Source organism: Anser anser (genome assembly GCF_964211835.1).
Source record: "Anser anser genome assembly, chromosome: 7".
NCBI lineage: Eukaryota > Metazoa > Chordata > Aves > Anseriformes > Anatidae > Anser > Anser anser.
In genome coordinates this window covers 24,553,685-24,575,411 of record NC_139727.1, presented here as the reverse complement: position 1 = coordinate 24,575,411, position 21,727 = coordinate 24,553,685, and the positions used below count along the sequence as shown (strand labels likewise).

The window sequence follows — 21,727 nt, the reverse complement described above, 5'->3', positions numbered from 1 at the left end:
GTCTCTAAAGAGAAAAGAGAATTTCATTGTTTATCTGCCAGAAATGCACTTAAATTGTATTTGTTAGAAAATCTGTTAGATGTTTGTTTTCTTGGGACTGCCAAGAACAGATTGGCTGTCTTGAAGTGTTTCTTTGCATAGTGGATCACACTGTACATTAAAGAAGCTTAAAAGAGTAAATCAGTTTCTGTACTAGATGGTATCAGGGTTCACGCTATCTGGGTAATGATGTGGTCATAGGCACTTAGGCTGAAGAATTTATAAAGGACTCCAGAAGTTTGAAACTTTCAGTTCAAATTATACTTTTCATTCAGGTGCTGTGTTCTAAATTTTCAAAGAATTCTTTTGCAGCTATTGTAGAGTAATAGCTATGAAATAATGTGAACTTTAGCAGCATAGTATAGGTAAAGCTACAAATCCTAGAGCCGCTTAACTAAATACATTGCATATTTATAAGTCATTATTTTTTATTTTAATAGTGTTTCTTATCACTTCCTTTTTTCAAAACCATTTTGCTAGCAGATTGCTAGTATGTCCTTTAAAACATCCATATACTTGAAAATGTTCATACTTGAACTAAATGTCTGTACATGTTTGCCAACAAACTTCAAGTGTATCTTTGAATAAATTCCATTGTAGTTAGAAAAAGCAATTAAAACTACGCGTATGAACTTTATTACATTCGCTAGTTCACTTAATTCAGGGTGACTGCTCTTCCCCTACTTTACAGGGGAAATAGAAGCTGCTGCTGGAATTGGAATGTTTATAGAAAAGTTGGGCATCTTTTCATTAGTACCTCCTACGTAAACATGGGGCTACCCATTATGAAGAAAGAGGTTTCAGTGAAATGAAGGAACAGACTTGTTATTTAAGATGTTCAGTTAGGGGATAGAAATGAGGCAATCAGTAGACATTTCTCTTTGTTTCCAGTAAAACTTCTGGTAGGCCAGGTGAGGAAGAATTGCTGCTTTTTGTAGCTTGCAGTTATAGGGCACATAAAATTATAGAGGGAGCTAATCTGTGCTGCAAACCTCAGCTTGGTTACAAGCGTATCCGACATGTTTTCAGTGGGAGAGGTATCTTTAAATATTTGTATGTCTCTGTCTAACATCCTTAATTTTGACTGATACACTTCAACAGAGTATATCAGTAGCTAGAAAACAGAAAGTGAAGTCTATGTACCTACCCCATTGTTGTTCTACCTGGGAACAAAGTCCTTATCGGCATAAAATAGGCAAAGAAGGAATAGACGTCAGCCATCTCAGTAATGACCCTGGCTCTCCTTCCAGTGTATGTTTTCTGTTGCCCTTCTGCTCAAATGTTCTTGATCTATCCATATTTCCAAATAGCATAATGACATGGCTGCGGGTGGAAAAGGTGTTTACCCTGTCTTTTTGTGCTTGGGAATTCCATGATGGGACTTCAGCAAGTATTGATACTACTAAAATGAATAGTCTTCTAGACACAAATCCTGACAGGAAACGAGAGTCAAATTTTAGAATATCTTGTAGTCATGCCTTGACATACAAAAGTATATTTTTCCTGACAGTAACAGGTAGGAAACTTATCCTGGTTTCCAATGCTTAAGGAAATAAACCAAAACTTATGAAATTTTGGGTGCCAAAGCAAGTGGTATAATATCAAGGAAATACCAGGAAATTAGTGAGTAGAAACAGAGAAACTATTTTCTTGAAAGAATAGTTTTCTGTATGCAGTCACTGATAGTTCATTATTTTAGTAAATGTAAGGATTCCATAGAAGCATAGATGCAGATCTTGATCAACAAAACCATGCGTTTGAAATCATTTATGCTTCAGTTTTGGAATAGTGAGAAAACTGTATTGTAACAGCAGTTATAATGATAGAGCCTACACTATTTAAAGTGGCTGTGTTGTCTTTAGAGCATTTTTGTGATTTTTTTTAGACTATTTTAAAATGTTTTTACAGAATTCTGCTATTTTCCACTGTCTTTATGTTATTTGCTAGATGATTTGGTATATTGAATAATGATAATCCTGTTAATATTAAAATATTTGTTACTGGGCTTGTTTTTTTTCTTTTTTTTAAAGTAATTTTGTGTGTTTTCAGTGGATAGGAAAGCCCTGGTCTTTGCCATGTACCCTTTCTCTGCACTTGCTGCTGTCTGTTAGTTATTGTATGAGCACCCTGAAGGAACCTATCTGGTTTGGCTGATAGTTGGATATTTTCCATATTGTTCACTTTACCTACACTCTAGCATGCAACTGTAGCATCACCTTTTCATTGTTTTTCTTCTGCATTATTTTTTTTCCATAATAAAGTAAGGGAAAGTATTTTAAAGACAGTAAGGGGGTTGTGATGTTATCTTAAACATGTTTTCAAAAGATATGCAACTGTCACATTTCCTGCATTTTTTGCTACCCAGTGGCTTTCCTACTACCTTTATTGTCATTGCCTTTATCACATATTGCTTTTTTTTTTTTTTCCCCCCTTCCATGGCATGTTATTCTCACCTATCATTGCTCTTCAGTCAGTGTTTGTCTGCAGTAAAGTTATTCAAGAGTGGTATTTGAGGGTAATCTTAATAATAGCAAGGCCCGCTTCTGAGATAAAGTTACCCAGGTTACCAGATAGAGATTTATGCAAGAAGTCTATGTGAAGTGTGGCCTGCTTAAAGAGTCTTCATGAGGAGTATATGGCCATGAAGCCACAAAATACCCAGTGTGCTGTAGCACTTCCATGTTGACTTCTTCATCTATACTTTAATCAAAAAGAAAATGAAATAAATGAATTTTTAATACTGCCTATTTCAGTTCCTGTGCTAGGAAAAATTCTCTTTTGTGCACTTCATGTTCCCCTGCAACTCTTAAATACTCTTCAGGTAGCACACGGTCGTCTATGGAATTTTTGAGTTTACAGAAATTACACGTGAAACAGGTCTTTGCTTTCCAAATTGTGCCCCCTTGTGAAGAAATAGGGTGGTGAATGGGAAAGGACATCTGCAACTTCACAGCAAAACACTGTGCAGCAACCTCAGCAGCATGCTTGGGAACTGTTTCAAGAGGATAGTAATTAGAAATCATCTCATTGTGCTGATATAATTTGGCTCAAAGTTTGTATCTATTAATCTGTGTGTTTTCTGCAATAATGTAATCGTATTAGTAGTTTAGAGCTGAGAAATCTAATGTGGAAAGAATTATTTTACTTACAATGAGTTTGCATTGTACCAGTGACATTATTTTCTGTATTTGTAAACAATTTTTAGAAATTGCTTAATAACTAACATTGTAAAATATTCTTTATATAAATTTGTGTAATATCAGGAGTCTATAACAATGTTTTCAGATAAATTTAGCATTGCATCATTTCACTTTGCAGTAATATAAACACAAACTCCAGCATGTCAGCACAATTAAACATTAAATATTTCATATTTTATTATCTATGTGTCAGTGGTTAAACTAAAGTGCTTATGGAGTTTTTATAATGAACACATTTCCACTGACCGTTGGAAAAGTAGCCTTGTAGGAGCTGCAGAGGTGAAGCAGGACCATGTGAAAAGCAGTGAAGGGATTACGATTTGGCAATGCACGTCTTTTCTCTCTGGGCTCTTAATCAGTCTCTGTAGACGAGAACAGACTGTCGTCTTGTATTGCTGAAAGCTAACTTGCAGTTTCTGCTTGTGTCTGCATGTTTCAAGTTCTATACAACTTTGTCATTTTTACTACCAGTTGATAACGATATGGATATGGTGAAACACAAGGGGAAAAGGTATGGTTCATGTAAGATAAAATATTTAAAAGTTTTTTTTACTACAGGAATTACAGGAAAGTTTTCCTTCAGAAGGAAGAACGTAGAGCTGCAGAAGAATATATTCTTGGTGTATTAAACAGAACATTTATTAATGGAACACACTTCTTTTTCAGTCGGTACTTTGCAGATGTAAACTATTATTAATTTCTAAAAGTCTGTGTTGTTTCACTTTTGTTCAAGTTAGGCATACTGCGTGTGAATGTTTATTAGTTTGTTGTGGTTAAATGATTGTAGTCACTTAAGAGATGTTAGTATTTAAAGTTATAAAACTTGCACAAAATTTTGCCCACTTGTTTGCTTAGGATTATATTCTAACTCTAGAAATAATATATTTACAGTCTTTGCTTTTTCTTTTTTCTTTCGGTAAATAAAATTCTTGTTTTCTAGACACAGTTAATGATGTCAGCAGTGAAGCCCCTAACAAATACTTTGCTGTTACTGTATATTGATAAAGAAATATTGCATGTACAGTGAGGATTTATAGAAGATGCTTACAATTCACTAGAGAAGTGTATTGAAACAATAAACTGAATATATAGTGGTTTTTTTTGAGTATTCAGTAAACAGATACATGAAAAGTAAATTCTATACCTATCGGTGTAAGCAATAGAAAAAGAAGAAGAAAAAAAAAGGTTTTCAGTAGAAATACAATCAGGATAACATTTGGTTATTGTGCTTGCTTTTATACATACTAAAAATATTCATCTTACTCTCACATCATATATGTATGAAACTAAAATTAAAGGCAGCTCACACTACACAGTGTGCTAGTGAGAAGTCATTCACTTTCCTCAGACGCACCGCACTTTTAAATAGTTGAAAAAAATTCAGAATTGTGTAGTGTTTAAGTATACCAGACTGGTCTTCCAGTTGAAGTACTGTATTTCAGGAATTTAAACTATGAACAGTGCTTTTGACTTGACCCAAGCAATGTATTGTGTGGGTTGGTAAGTGAGGAACACAAGTACCTACTTTTGGAAATAATGTAATAATGTTCTTTTTTGTACATGTGATGATTAGTAGGAGTAAGTTGTGTTATTCTTAACACTTGATAAATACAATCTGTAGCTTTGTGACACCTTGTCTCATTTTCACTCATATAGCGGGAGGAGTTTTGCCTCTCTAATGCTTCTGTAGTTCAGTGTTGTACCTTTGCTTTATTAAAATAAAATAGGATGGGAATATTATGACAAAGATTTGAGGTCTTCAGAAAAGGGTCCAAATAGCAATTTTTTTCTTTGTGCCACTATGAAGTTGTTGTCAGTAGGTTTTACAAAAGGTAATGGAAGGTTGATATATTATGATTATTATAAAAAGTCATGTATACTGTGTTAATTTCTGGTATCATAAGGCTGTGGGACTTATTTTACAAGGATCTGAGTAAACACATAGGAAGATAATTGTTTTGTTTTAAAGTGTGTACACAGTCAAAGAATTGGTAAGCTGTGGCATATAACGCTATTACATATTGTTAAATTATTCTAATGCTTAGCAGCATGTATGGGCTTTTTTTGTTGTGTTAGTAACTGCAGAGGAGTAATGCCCTGTAAAGAAAGTAAGTACAGAGGTAGCCCATCAGGCAATTAAAACAAAAACAAGCAAGCGAGAAAAAAAAAGAAAAAAATAAATAAATTGCAGTAACATAAGTTTGTCAAGTGCAAATTGAGAGTGCAGGGTTAGCAAAACCATCTTAATGTAGTTAATGGAATAGCATTTGCTTCCATCTTTACTCTTCACTTCTCTATTAGTTTTGAGAGAGACTTTGATTCTTAAGAAGTGACATTTTTGTATCAGTTATTTTAACAATAATACACTAGTGCCCAAACTTCCCATCTTAAATTTTGAAAAGCAACTGAACTTCCATCATTGCTTCATTTTCTGTTTTCATATGCTCTTTGACAGATAAATCTTCATAGATGGGTTTCATTGTAGAAGAATGTGTTAGTCCAGTGTGTAAGTGTTGACTTTTGGAATAAAAAGAAGTACATCTATGAAATTACTTTTTCAGTAAAAAAGTACATAGAGTACTTCAGGCACAGTATTGCTTTTTTCTATGCTGGTATTTTAATAGATTTACATAGTTTATGTGGATAAAATATTTTTGGGTTGATGAGACCTCTTATAAAAAGCATGTGAAATCTTTACCTTCCATGGGAATAGATTGTCCGTGATATGCTGCTGAGAAAATAGGGGTCTGGAAATTCTGTTTGTTTATTCTGTGCTACAGTAAAGATCAATTAGATCCACATAACCTTTATAAAGGATTTTTTTTGTTGTTGTTTTGGTCCCTGATGCCGACTCAAGTTCTTACTGTAATGCTGTTTGAACAAGAAAGGATTCCTGCTTATTCTCAGAATGATGCTACTGTGACAAAAATGCCATCTAGAGATCTTAACAGTGTACTTGTGTAGTTTAGAGTGTTTGAGACTTCAGAAAAATGTTATGCTACCGCTGGAGTTTTATGGAAACATACAGTGCTTTCAAGGTTTTTCTGTCCTTCAGTGATAATTATTTAAAACTATAGAGCAAACAAGCATTTCTGCGTGTTCACTGAAACAATACTACAAATTCTCCTCCCTCAAGTACGTGCATACTTCATTATGCACATGAAACCTTGGTGCAGTTAATTCAAAACAAATCTGTACTCAGCTCTCCCAAAGTTATTCAAGAGCACTATTTCTTACCAAGATGAACCTTTAGAAAGTTTTAAAAATCTTAAATTGAGCATATGTAATTACAGATAAATGAGTCAGTTTTTTTTTTTTTTTTTTAACTGCTGTGATGGTATTGAAGAAAAGCTTTTGGTTGGAATGTAATTTTTATCCTTCATTTTGAGAGGATAAACACATACGTAGATCACTTATGCATGTAATTCAGTGTAATATAATTGCAATTTATAAAAATGATTGCACTGAGAAGGATGGCTATGAATTCTGGTAAGGAAGCTGTTGTATATACAAAGTTTAGTTGAAGCTAAAGCAAAATAAATCTCATGGATGACTAAACTGTAGTCCCTGGGTCTGTAACAATCCCCAGAGAATAAGGAAAGTTAATTTAAAATATTTCTGTTCTTCTGGTCTTAAGCCAGATGCCTTAAATTCTGAAAATCAAGCCTCAAGTGACATTCCACTCCAGTGGGAAAAGAAAGAACATATACTCTCGTCCTGCAGAATCACATTTACTTTATTAACAGCTAAAAACCATAATTTAAATACTAAACTAATGCAGTCTTGTTCCTGCTCTCACACCCTTGTTTCTGCTCCTGTTTGTTCATGCTCTCATTATCTCTCTGGTAAAGCAAGCATATTTACTTTAAGAACATCTTTTAATCTGATGAAGGAATTAGAATTTTTGAAAACTGCAGAACATTGGATTATCTATTTTGTGGATTTTGTGTAAGTAGAACTGAACTGGAAATACAATGAATGAATAATCATCCCTTGTTTAGATCTTGAAATTGGTTTCCAAAACTATTTGGAGACAAAGAAGAAACTCAAGAATTTTATCCTAATTGTAGTGTTGCTATCATTTCATCTTTTTAGCAGATTTGGATTAAATTCAAAAACTCTTCTAGTAACAATTATTTCCATAAATACAATTTTATTCTGGTATACATTTTAATATGAGTATGGCTATTAGTGTATATTAGGTATCCACCATCAAGGTTGTGTACCATACAAAATATTATGTGAAAATTGAACATACTGCATTCTGCAGTGCAGTTATTTAGTTTAAGGGAGCATTTGAACTTACCAACTGAAAATGAGGAACAGAGGAAATTAATTCTTTAGGTCATTGCATTGTGTATTGCCTGTTGACAGCTGCCTTCTTCTCTTCTTAAGCTCTCTATTACTTGAGATGTGTTCTATAGATACGGCATGCTTTTCCTGAGCAGCTAATGGCTAGGGAAGATAAATAGTGTTGAAGGTACTCCTACTGATTCAATATCAACATCAGTACAATTGCTTCATTGTACTACTCTGGATTATTGCAATTGTTTATTTTTAGCCAAAAGTTTTCTTCTGAAAATTTACAAGATAGGACCATACCCCTACCCACTTTTTTTTTAAAGGATTTTTATTAAATGTTCATTTTGAGCAGTAATGAATGAAGACTCACTCTATTAGTAAGCTAAGATTAAAGGTGTTATTTAAAAATTAAATTCAGTTTATGAATGTTCTGTTCTAACTTTGGTCAAGGAATAGTGCCTTTTCTATTTCTAGGTAATTTAAGAAAAAAAAAAAAAAAGACTTTAAGTGGAAAATGCCTCTTTATAGAACAAAGTTATTTTGTTTCATGAAATCATGTTCTGTAGCCTGACCTAAAAGTCTATTAAACAATTCAGTCATGAAAACTCTGAGAATTTCCTGGCCCCTAAGTACTATCCAAAATAATCTTATAATTATTCATGTGGCCCTATGAACCCAACAGCTGAAGTACAAGCAAACAAATAGGCATGGATTCAGCATCTACAAAATTAGAAAATGAGAACTAGATTTCCTGTGCTAAGGAAAATGCTTCAAGTTGCTCTTCTGTTAGCTATATGCCATGATTAGAGATGCATAAATTTTACAGCTGTAGTAATATACCTCTGAGTCTTTTATATCAATATCAATTATAACAGGTTTTAAATGAAAATATTTAAAGATACAGCAAAGTTCTGTAGTACTTCTCATTTATGAAATTCTTAAGTTTCTGATAGGTTGTAGCTCTAAATTGCAGACTGTTTCTGGTGAATTTGGAATGCTTTTCCTTTCAGTATAAATCCACAGTGTATGTTAGCATGAGTGTTTCATTGATGCAAGTAATAATAGTGGTTGTATGAACATGAATATGGTTTTCTTACAAATATTTTATCTTAAAATTATAATCATTTAATTATTAATTATAAAACTTTATTTTTAAGATGGTTTTTCTGATAGGAGATATTTTATTTTTCCCTTGTACTGTGGGTTATCCCTCAAACTTACTATCACTTTGTAGCTCAGAAACATGCTGCGAAGCTCATCTTTCAAAGCTCTTTAAACAGTTAGTTCACATGTGTGTGGGTGCAGTTATTTTTAAGTGTATGAGTTCTGTGGGAGTCTTTCCTCAAATGGGAAGACTGCTATTAGTAAGGTACAAATGCATATGGATTTCTGCCTGTATCTGACGCCTGGTTTTGTTGTTTGTTTGTTTTGTTTTAAAGAAAGTGTAGGCACACTATCACACATAGAATAAGTGCTGAAAAAAAGCAGAGGTGTGGGAAGTGGGCTGTTCGGCTCCCTTGGTGGGCCAGACGGTGGTTTTCTCTGCATTGAATGCTCACCATTCATCTCTCTTGAATACACCTATCATACTGTCAGTGTTTGGGAGACAGTAAAAATGAACATGAGGCTTGTTTGAACTAATTAACTTATTGAGATAATTAAACTAATTAATTTATCTAGCTTTGAAAGAAGTAACCCTATAAGAAGGTATTAAATACATTTTTGATGGTTTCTGTTAGTATTTCTTCTTATTTTTATCTGTGTTTGAAAAGCTCAGGGAACCTATTTTAACAGTTGCATCCCATTACAGTCTGTTGTTCCAAAGATGTATAGCGAGAGGTGGAATTTACAATGAACATCTGTGTGATCATTCTTCAGTTGAAATTATTCAATCATGGCACATTTAATTTCTAACATCTAAGCAATTTAACTGTGAATGATGTCAGTTGGCTTTCTGACATGGAGTTTTAATCCTAGTTACTGCCTATTTTAAACAATGTACTCAGCTACAGTAAAATTCTCTAATGAAGAGTTGACCAGCTAGTCTTTTCCTTGTTTTAAATACTTTTATAACATACCTATACTCTTTTAAATGAATAGAATATCTTTGGTTTTAATCAGTAAGTTACCAAAAGACATTATTAAAATATAAAAAAGGTAATATGACTTAAGAACAAAGCTATTTGCAGCACTCATGCTTTTGTGTTAAAATCTTAGTAGACAGTTTGGAAGTTGATAACTCAAGAAATTCCATTCTACATGATAAGGTGTTCAAAGACACGAACCACATCAGACTAGTACAGCTATGATCTTGGTAAAGAAAGGTATGCATTACCTTTGTAGTTGCTTTTAGACTAAAGCTGAAGTACCAGAAATGTTTGAGCACAATATATTTGATTTCTTTTGCTACAGATTGTTTGTAAGTGAAATTGTTGGTAAAAACTCAGAGGAATTAAATAAGCATTCAAAATAAAAAGGGAAAACTTTCTGCAAGAAGAATTAAGAGTATTCATTTATCTCAGAAAACTAACTTGAGAAGTATTAGAAAAATAGAAAAATTATGATTTAGACTGAAGAAGTCAACAAGAGATCTTAGCAATTAAAAGCTATTAAGAAAAATATATTTTCATTTATTCGTCTGTGTCAACAGAAATATGAATAGAGAAGGCTGACCAGAAGGTGACTGGCCTTTTCTGGGTAAGATTAGAGAAGTCTCTCTTGCTGATAAGGGCATTGTTTCATGTTGCTGAAAAATGAGGCTGCGTTTTGTTTGGTGTCATCCTTTCAGTTTCTCCTTGATCAAAACGAGCTTTCAAGTACTTATAAGCAATCTTTTGAATGACAGTTAATTGATGTGTCTTTTTGTCAGCCTCTGTTTTACATCTGAACCTGACTGTTCTTAGTAGTTACTTGGATCTAATGTGTAGTACCTGCCATGAGAAGCAACAAGCTCTGTTGTACTGATCCTTCTGCAGAGGACTGACCATTCTGTAGGAGCGGGACATTCTGGGGGTGGAGATGCTGAGGTAAATATCTGCGCCATTTATATCACATTGTTTTTGTTGTCTTCCAGGTCTGTAAGGTTCATTTGTAAGATCTTTGTCTGTACTTGTTCCATGCTAATATACTATGAGGAAAACCATTGAAGTCATTATTGTTTCTTGAAGATCTTGAGAATTTAATCACTCAGTGAAGTAACAGCTGCCCATGAGACGATAATTTACTTTGAATGTTTATTCCTCTTGCTGTTAAGGAGATCATCTTAAGAAGCCCATCCTTCCTTTGGTAATGGCTTTTTAAATACTTAGCAGTGTTGTCTTACCAAAATGGAAAATTGGTAATAGCAACCAGGATTTATCGAAAGTGAAAATGACAACTTCTTAGAAGTTTAGTCATGACTGTAATGATTTACTAAGTCCAACTCTCAAATGTTCTTGGGGGAGGTGTGGTGTTTTGTTTTGTTTTGTTTTCCTGGTGTTTTAAAACTCTATCATCATTTTCAGGAATTAAAAGATTTCCTTACTAAGGCACTGATGGTGTACCAGAACTGCAAGAAGATGACTGATATAATTTCTGAAAAATGTTGAGTTACGTTTAAGGTTTGCCTCTGCAAGACAGTTTGATACTCGTTAAAGTCAGTTTCTGCTCCTTGAAATGATCTCATCCTTAACAGGATGCAATTCATAAGAAATATTGGCGGGTGAGGTAATGCACATCCTGTAATTGCAACTGAAGCTGCAGAAAGTTCACAGAACATCAGTTAATGAATATTACCATTTGAGCACATCTGTGCTTGTTCGCTGTTGGCAGCCTTCCAGCTGCCATTGATGCTGCTTCCCATGTTGCCAGGACAAACTCATCTGTTTTCATGTGTGTCTTCTGCTGCTGTGTGCTGCATTGCCCAGTTAAAACTTACTGTGTAAAATTTAATACACAGCAAAATTGTTGCTGAATAAGTGGACATTATTGCTCTATGGAAGGGTACTCTATCTTGTGCTCTGTCCTGGCATTGTAAAAATCTGCATCTTAAACACTGAAGAGACAGAGAGTTTGAAAAGCCCTAGAGGACAGACATTGCAGACATAGCAACAAGGTTATGGACAAGACAATTGCTTGAAGTGTGACCAAAGGATACAGGTCAGTGCAGTATTTCATCAAAATTATTAGAACCTAAAGCTCAGACAGGAAAGCAAAGGAAGACATTTGTGCCTCTTACAGTGACTGTAGTACTGGCTGTTGTTAGAAAAGCAGGATTTTGTCATGTGCCATGAGTGAATTAGAACTTGTAGTGAGTATGCTGGAACAAGCATTGACTTCTATGATGAAGAGGTGCCTGAAGGCCTTTATTCCTTTCCTGTGATGTGTTCTTTCCTTCAGAGGTATAAAGGGACCAAAACAGACACTGCTGCCCATATCTCATTTGTAGTCCCACACACTCTTGGGAGGACATCTTCCTTTAGACTCAGTAAACTGATCCCAGTTTATTCCCTGCACTCTCTGGGTTTCTGGGCAGTGAAGGTACAACATACAACATGTTTGCTTTTACTCACTACCTGCAATTGCAAATGATGCTAGCAGAGGTCTTTTTTGAAAATCAGAGTCAGTTTCAGCACCACACAAAAACCTTACTTCATTTTACCATGTTTACTTTCTTTCCTCTTTTACCTGCTCATTCTGTGGACTGCATTCAAAACTTCATCAATGCAGTGATATTTAAGTCCTTACTACCTCAGTTATTGACTGAGAAATCTTTCTCTTTGCCTTTCATGATTGTTCCTGTTTTTCTTCTTTTTATTGTCCCAGAAAATATGAACAACGCCCTGAACATGTCTGTACCACCCCATAGAAAATAGTGCACTTGTCAAGTACTGGGCAGAATAGTAGCATCATTGATTACTGTGTGTTTGTGACATTTTAAGCAACGTTTTCTTGCTCTTTTTTTTTTTTTTCCCCTCCCAAGTCAGACAACAGTGTTCCTAGGATGTTAAGAGGTAGTTTTCAGATTGTACCATTGCACTGTATTCTAGGCATTCTTTCAAATGCAAAACAGCATTTCAACAGTCCAGAGATATTTTAAGGAATTTTTCCATTACGACAATTAGCATCTCAGCAGTCAAGATATTCTGTTTAAGCACCGTGTGAAAACACATAGAGATAGCAAGATATGAGAAAATTAAGATGTAGAGAACACTGTTAACCCCTGATGTTCTGAACAGTCTTTGCACAATTGCATATATTTCACTGCAAACGTGTATTTATAGCTCCAGCTTTCTTGCTGATAAGCTGCTACCGCAGTTCTGAGATGGCCTGCCTACAGACCTCCTGAGGCTAGTCTTTGTCATCCTGACATGCTGTAGTGCATGATGGCCGTGTCACACTGTGCCAAAACAATCCTTTACTGCTGTTTCTTGAATGCAAACGTGCCAAATGTCCGTGTTTCAGCAAAAGTTCCTTCAGGTGATGGCAGTTCTCTTTCTCCTATGGGTAAAGCTGCAGACAGCCTAGATGGCAAGTTATCTATTGCTGAAATTGCTACCAGCTCTGCTTTCTAGGGCCGTCATTGGCTTAGAGCCAACCGAAAGGCAAAATTCAACTATATCTCCAAAACTTCTGAGTGTGAATAAGTGTCATGATGTGTAACACATTTCATTTTATTTTAATTTATTTCATTTCATTTTATTTTATTTTATATCTGAGATGGTTGTTAATAGTTTAAGAATGTTGCCTGTTAGCCAAAAAAGATGGGTCATGAAATTCCGGGAGAGGATTCATGGGAATTTTCGAGCTTGACCCCAACTCGCTAAACTGTAGTTGCTTCCAGATAGCTTTTCTATATTTGCCACAGTATACCTAGGGAGAAACCCTGCAACAAAGTGTTCTGCCAAACAAGAAATCAAAGGACCTTGGGATACGTAGTGAGTCTCATGCAAATCTGAGTGGCGGTACAATTTACTAATGCTCGTGGATGACTTTGTCATCATCTACTTCACCTTGAATAGTAAATTAGGAATGGAATTTAGTTAAATATACCTTTTATCTTTTGCACTATTTGTCTTGTAAAATACCAGAACCCTGTGAGACACATGGCCAAAAATTTGATTGGCTGTATGTGCTTATTTGGTCACAAGCCATAGATAGCTGAGTGCCATCAAGAAGGTAATGCTTAAACAGTCTAAATGTTTAACTTTTTATTCTGAACATTGAAAAATACTTAAAACAACAACAACAACAAAACAAACCAAAAAAAAGCTCAAATCAATTTCTCAAAAGGGTTCTAAAGCCTTCACATATTTGGTTACTGATGTGAACAAGACATGTCAGTGAACAGAGCTCTAAAACAACCCTGACCCAGCAGACATTTTGCTGTTCACAGCATCATCTCTGTCAAACACAGTAAAATCCTTTAGCTCTGAACTGCATACATAACTGTTTGGGATATGGGGCCCTGACATATCTTCTTGAGAATATAAGTACATGATAGAGATAAATATAGATATATACAATATTCTAGACAAAACTGATGTAACAGAAAATGCATTCAGTGTTTAATATATTTCTGTTCTCATGTTTGATAATTTAATAAAAAATTGTTGTAGCAGATTCATGTTTTAGACAGTCCACTAATTAAAGATTTCCTTCTTCCTGTAAATCAGGAAAGTATACATACTAAAGTTGTTACACCCTTGTTCTTCAGTCTTCTTCTATGAAAGTCATATAGGGATCATCAGTCTTTTTACGATGCAGAATATTTGCAGTGATAAACATTTGAACCCAGTGTCTCCTGCTAATATCCATCTGTACAGAATCTGATTTTTTGCTGTTGTCTTAACCAAATTTTGTAGTGAATTTCTCTGCAGAGATGCCAGAGCATTATGAGAACACAGAGAGGAAGCTGATAAAGGAAGCATAATAACTAGATTCTGTAGTGCTGGAAGCAATAACCATGTACAAGCAAGTAAGCCTGCCCAGAAGCGGGATCTCTTGTGAATACAGTGCTGAGAAATGGGTAAATTGTCTTAAGCTAGCTTAGGCCAGAAAGCTGCAGTGCTTTTCCAGAGCTGGCCTACAAAGTGTCATCCTAGTGTCTTTGTACCTGTAGCTTTTACTTAAACCAGGTAATTGTAAATTACATAGAAAAGTAGAGAATTGACTGTATAAAATAGTGTGATTCCTTTCTATTTATGCATAGCAGAAACTATTTCTAAAAGTATGTGGTGGATGAAAAGCAAGGTCAGTGATGATTCCATATTGGTTTAGAAATCTGTTTGACTTGACATGACCTGACTTTAAATCCCAAATCAGTGGCAGATCATTTTTTCATAGATTGGTCTGATTTTCAGTATTTTTTCAGATCCTGTTTGGCAACTGTCTGTTCTGATGTCTTTGAAAATTAAGTCATTAGCAAATTAGCATTGTAGTGTATGGACAGTAATGCAGTGACTGATTCTACCACAGTGAGTTAGATCAATTGATCCATGTTAAAAGTGACGTCCAAAATGGCTTTTGCTTTTGTAGCTAGAAGAAATGCTCCTCAGAGTATGGCCTCACTCTTTTTTAAACAGAATATAGTTGGGTGGTATTTTGAGGTGAATGAGGTAAATAACTTTGCAGGTAAAAATGTCAGGAAAAGCAATTTATTTCCACTTTTAAAATAAAAAAAATAATTTTCCACTTTTAAAATAAAAGCATTTTTCAAAAGGTGATAATAGAAGTAATAATTTCACTTTTTGTTTTCTTAAAAAACAAAAAACAACTAAACAAGAACAAAAACACCTCACAACATCTTTACAAGAAAGCTTTTCTTAATCTGTTCTGCAGTGTTCCTTTAGCAGTGATATTGAAACATCATGGGCTAACCAGTGTAGTTAAGACCATAACTTGAATGAGTTTAAGTCTGAGAAAATGTAAGATTCTTCAGAAAGAAATGTGACTGACAGTATCACCTTTTTTTCAGTTTTATTAAAATCAGTGCTCTAGAGTGTGATGTTGGCACGCAATGTTGAAAGACATAAAATTGAAGTATTGAGCAAGTGCATTAGTATGTCTGATTCTTTTTGTTGTTCTGAGCAAATTCTCATTCTAGTAATTGCTTTCTCTTTCAGTCACCCTCTCATCTGCCCAAGTTCGCTTTACATATTCCTTTTTTTCTGCCCCAAATGTTTTATTGTTGTGGTTTTGTTTTTGTTTTTCACAGCAGAATGCTATCAGATTCCATGCTCTAGATACTTGAATTGTACTGTTGTTGAATAAATACATATAAAATCTTATGGGATTGGTCCTTGGACATGACATCCAAGAGATCACTGTTAACTTCACTGAATCAATATTTCCAAGGGTATAGTACTCTTCTGAAAATCCTGCCATGCCAAAACAAACAATCACTATCAGAATTCATTCGTATGAATGGAATTTTTCTTGGAACAGCAGAAATTTTGAAAGAGCAATATTTCCTGTGGTGTTAATAGTTGTGTTTAAGCTCTCCTGTTCTGTAAATCTTTCATGTTTTCAAAGGAGACATTTAAGTGATCTTTGACACATGCTGTCCTGAGAGTTATTACTTGCTAATCTGCCATTCTGGTTTACAGGCATTTAAAATGGTTTTACAAAACTATAACAAACAAAGGCGTTGTGTCGCAGATACACTGCACAAGGGCTGTAGGCAGCCCTTCCATCGTAGAAGCGTTCTATAGGTGGTGACTTCAAGAGTAAGTTGTCAGCGTGTTACCCAGAAGTTGGACTAGAGTGCATAGTACCATCTGAGCATATGCGTACCTTTTTCATTTCAATGTTTCATTTTGATCATTCTGGATATATCAGTGAAGGTTTTTTTTTTTTTTTTTTTTTTAAACACTGGACAGATACCCATCAGAAACAATGCATTGAACTGTTAAAGCCCCTTTAGGGGAACATTTTCTATTATTTTTATAGCATAGTAGCAATAAGCATAATTTTGCATGGCTGTGTGCACTATTTGGGCTCACATATTCTTTATTACTATAATAAAGTTAGAGAAATTAAGCTTGTTTCATAGTACATGGGGATCTTTGGTCTGTTCTTAATTCCAATTTCTGGAGTTCATATGGGCTGAGCAGCTGCTAGATATTTGGCAAAGTGATTACATGCCCTGAGGTTCTAAGCTAAATACCTGAGGCAGAAAAAAATACAAAATGAGAAACAGCAAAGCCATTACAGTAAACAGAAGGAGATACATGTAAGCTTAACTAAGAAATCATAACAATTATTTTTGTGAACTTCTATATCAAATGTTTCCAGTACAGCAGTACCCATGAACTGCAGCTTCATTTTGGGGGAATATCTGTATTAAACTGTAAGACTAAGAATGGCCGTGGTATTTGGGTTTCTGTCACTTTTATATGGTAAATCTACAGTAATGTGTGAAGAGAAGGACATAATGCAATTTGCATTTGCTGTGATGATTAATCAGAAGAAAAGACTATAAGAGAAAAATGCTGAATAGTTTCAAGGTCAGCATGAATTCCTTGTTCTTATAGTTATTTTTAAAGAATATCTTAACAAAATATGTCTGTTGTCATTGTAAAGAAGTTTTATTGCCTGAAGGTTATCAATAAGTTAACTTGCAGATACCATTTTAAATTACTAGAAGCAAAACTGAGTTTTCTTAAAGTTCTGATGATTTATTAGATACATTAGTAACAGCTAAAAGATGTATTTTGTTTCCATGTATTTTCCACATATGGAATTTTTTGAAAGCCAAATGGATGGAATTTGGCCTGAATTTAATCCTTATTTTAAAGCTAATTTTCATTTCTTAGTTGGAGGGCATGTTTTTCTTCTGCAGTCTTGTGGAAAATTTCATATTGCAAGTAATTTTTGTATTCTTTTTATTTACCATTAAAATCTTTTAGGCTTTAAAAACAGAAGAAAGTAAAAATCTTTCATAGTCACAGAATACTTTTACTGGAATACTGCTGTATTAGTACATAGAGTTGCCTGCTTTAGCTCATTTATTTAAAAAGTATCATGTAAAAACATGAGAAAAGAAAAAAAGATTAGAATGTATTGCTTTTATTTTCTAAAGTAAAACTTGGGGTAATGTAGTTGCATTTAACTTCTACCATTTACACATGTGCTCATTACAGTGGTACAGAGAAGAATGTCCACCCATACAGATCAATATAACTGCTAATAAATGTCAATGCTCTTTTTGAAACCACTGATTTATGTTACTAGTTAATAAGTTATTAAATTTTGAATAAAAGTTTTCTATTCTTCCCAAGAGGTCATTAATACAAAATTAAACTCCATCCTGTAATGAAATTAGCACTTTACTCTGCACTATCTACAAAGAAGCTTAAAGTATGTTTAATATTGCAACACTTTTCAATCCAGATACTATCCTCAGTTTCTTGTGAATTACTGTTTTATATAAACTGTGCGAGATATGGCAGCATCAGACTGCAGATGGCTTTGAGAAGGCAAAAGTGAATCAGGAGTGATATGCCCTTAAGAGATATTGTTTTTTGGTGAGTGGCTATCAGTTTAGTGCTGCATTTTATCCTTCTTGGTTCATATTCATTCTTAATTACAGTAAACATTCTTTGGTGGAGAAAATAAGTGATACAGATCAATATAACTGTATCTGTCAGGATGAGCCATAAGCCCTGGTTTGGAATCAACTGTTTTATCTCCCAGGCAAAATTAGTCTTCTACATTGTCTGGTGCAATCTCACTGAAAGATGATTTTCTATATCAATTACCTGAGATAAATTAGAATAGAATAGTTTAGTTTAGTTTAGCTTTTAGGTGAATTGAGTTGAGTTGTGTTGGCAGGGACCTTCAAAGTTCACCAAGTCCGACTGCCTGACCAATTTAGGGCTAACCAAAAGTTAAAGTATACTAATGATTGTATAGTCCTAATGCCACTGAATATGTTCCTATTGTGATGGTTTCCGTTCATTTCAGTGGCTGGTAAGTACATACATTGTAAGTACATACATTGTAAGTCTATTTTTTATTTTTGTTTTTTTGTAACCTCATCTGTGTGCAGCAGCAGTAACACATTCAGAGCTTTAACACATCAAAACAGACACTATTTGAAAATGTTTTATGAAGCGCAGAGTCTTTGGAGACAGCTAGTGCCCTGAAGTCTACTTTATACAATAGAGATTAACACCATTATTCTCTGTATAATCTCTCCAGCAAAACACTGTCGCCTATTTCTGTCAACAAATGGTTTCTTTGCTTTGGCAGCTGAAAGAACTTTTAGTTGTGTAGGCAACAAAACATGCTTTTATAAGTTGCAGAACCCAATTTTTAAAATATTTTGGAAGGTAACTGTGGTTTTGAGAAGTTATTTTCATTAACTAAATATTTTTTAAACAAGCTAAAAAGACTAATTATGTCTGCTATGTGTGACATGTTCATAATTTATGAATAAGGCAAGTTCACTATCTCACAGTGCACCTTATGGAAAGGTGCATCATATGGACACATATGCCACAGTTCCCTGCAGGCACATAGCCTGCAGATTAAAGGTCTGCACATATCCTGTCCAGATAGCGTACGCTCTAAGAGTGTATTTTTAAAGGTGGACATGAGCAGTGTTCTTAGTGAATGAGTCCATAAAACTCTTATGTAGCAAAGAAAAAAAGATAAAGAGGCTCAAGTAAAGGCTTAACATTTCAAGAAGCATGAGACCAAATATATTTTGGAAAATTAGCAGGAAAAAAAAAGTTAGATACCACAGCATTTCACTGTGCAATGAATCACAGAAGCTGTATTTCCAATGGAATTGAGTTATATGTCATAGTCACTGTGCAAAAGAAATTTCTTTTTAAATGTATGTGTATGTCAATGCTCTTTTTGAAACCACTGATTTATATTACTAGTTAATAAGCTATTAAATTTTGAATAAAAGTTTACTATACTTCCCAAGAAGTCGTTAATACAAAATTAAAGCTGAGATAAGAAATATGTACATTATTGCATAGTATTTGATATTTTGTGTTCTGGAAAAAAAAAAAAAAAAAAAGGAAAGAAAGAAATTGTCATTGAATTTAGTAGCTGAATCAAAGCTTCTGCTATTCTCACAGGCTTTACCTGAGCAAAAGAGTTATATCACCCTTCACAGTTCATTGAGGGTCAGATACCTTGTGGGGATTGGGCATTGGAACCTCCCCAACTTAATGACTTGGGATGTGCAAGGTTAGGACAGAAGTGTACAAGTGCAGATTTGTGCACTGGGGGCTGCTGGCCTCCTTTTTTGTGTTACTGGGCATGGATCTGTCCCCTGGTGAGAGTGCCAGTGCTGCAGCCATGTGACTTGCACAGACTGTGCAAACAGTGTCTGATCATTTGCCTGAGCACATGTGCTTGCAGTGTAGGATTGGATGCGCTTTCTGCCATGTCAATGGATATCTGTATTTTTTTATGTGAAGGGAAGGACAGCAAAAAGAAACAAGCCATTAACCAAAAAAAAATAAAATAAAATAGTAAGGCATCAGCTTACTCCCTGTGCACTTCTAAGGACTGAAGACAGCAATATTGTACATTTTGATTTCCTACATCAACAATAAAGCTTGTGAAGTTGGATGAAAACTGAGTTTTAAAGTAACTATTTCAATCAAAACCAATTTATTGGCTTATGTGACAATACTGATTTAACGATAAGGTGCCATTTATATGCATTACTGAGTGTCTGGGCAACAACCCCCTGAGAATTGCCTCGGCACCTGTCCCGGCAAGAGTTATAATGACCATTTCCTATGTTAATCTTTTAATTTTGTAGTTTACACTATGCAATTAGAAAACACAGAACATTGAAACAAATTATTAATGTTAATCAGTAAGTCAGCATGCAAAAATGCAAAGAATCAAGTCTCTCCGTGCATACGAAATGAAAAGATTTCTTCCAGATTCTTGCTTTGATCATTATAGTCTTTTAAATAAGCAAACATTACTTAGTTGCTAAGCCACAGACTGAAGTTCATTAGTGTGTTAGTACAAATATTGGAAAAAGAGTACTAAAGCAATATTAGATAGAGGACCCGTGCGTAGGCTGGAAGTAATGCAATGAACATGACACCAGAACATTTTGAATGATTGCGTACAATGATTAAAACCATTTCTGTTTACAAAAACCCGCCCCATTCAGCAAGCAAAAGTGCAAACCCTGAGTGGATCTGTTTTTCTGCTACTGATAGCTGTAAGACTTTACTGGAAACACAAAATATTTGATAGTTTTGTAATAGATTTTGTGTATGTTCTTTATTTGAAATGTTGACCACAGATGTCTTGCTGTGGCACCTTTTTGTGTAATGATGATCCTTAAAATTGATTTTCATTAGAATGCTATTAATCATAGATTTAAAGCCAGAATGTTATCTTATTTAAGTAGACAGTGTGGAAACCTGACTTAAAATCTTTGCAAATCAGTTCTGGATTCTTAGAATCTTTAGGTTTAATGCATAAATGCAGTGCTTTGACACAATGCCTTCTTGCTATTGATGTTTACATCAATTCATGCTAGCTTGGAATTTTCTGATATTCAGTTTATTATCCTAAGCAAATGAACTAATTTCATACTTTTGTATTTCTCACAGATCTTCAATACAGTGAGAGAAGAAGGAGCAGAAGACAGTTTTGAATATTTTCCTCGTATTCTGAGAAAGCTCCCAGCTTTAGATACAGACTATGTATGCAAAGGTGATGGTTTTTGTGTAGAACCATGTGTAGCAGGTGCTTACTCTCGATATCGTGCCACTTTACAGAGGACTGCTCTCTCTAACTATATAACTGGTGCTTTACTAGAAGCAACTACATCATTGGGAGCAAGAAGCGGTCTTCTAAGTATCTTCGGAGGATCAACTGGAAGAACAATGCTTAAAGGTAGGAAAGATTTAATTTTTTTGAAGCCTGTCCACTTTAAATATAGCAAGTATTGCAAAATATATACTACCATATAATATTCTGTACTTTATATACTCATATATTAAATTAACAGATAAATAGATTTTCATGTTTTCAAAGATTTTTCTTTACAATTCATTCTGTGTCATAATAACTAGGATTATTAGTTTAATAAAGTAAAAATGCATGCAAAACTGAAAAGATTATTATAAAACCAGACAAGTTTTTTTTCTTTTTTTTTTTTCTTTTTTGAAATGTTTCTGTTAGTGTTGAAATGTTCCAAAGTTAATGTTGAA

General features: G+C 34.4%; 1 protein-coding gene across 11 annotated transcripts in view; it reads left to right on the top strand.

Annotated features, from left to right (window-relative positions):
- The window catches only part of PLCE1 (phospholipase C epsilon 1), a 160,628-nt gene that overhangs the window by 47,139 nt on the left and 91,762 nt on the right, over positions 1 to 21,727 (top strand). For 10 of the 11 annotated variants that reach the window (XR_014586530.1, XM_083843206.1, XM_083843208.1 and 7 more), the window contains one exon: positions 21,125 to 21,410. Coding sequence is in view for 10 of the 11 variants with exons in the window: in XM_083843206.1 (XP_083699332.1) it covers positions 21,125 to 21,410 (286 nt within the window). In the remaining variant the exon portion in view is untranslated. The remainder of the gene's footprint in view (positions 1 to 21,124; positions 21,411 to 21,727) is intronic. The other variant, XM_083843212.1, reaches the window with a different exon arrangement.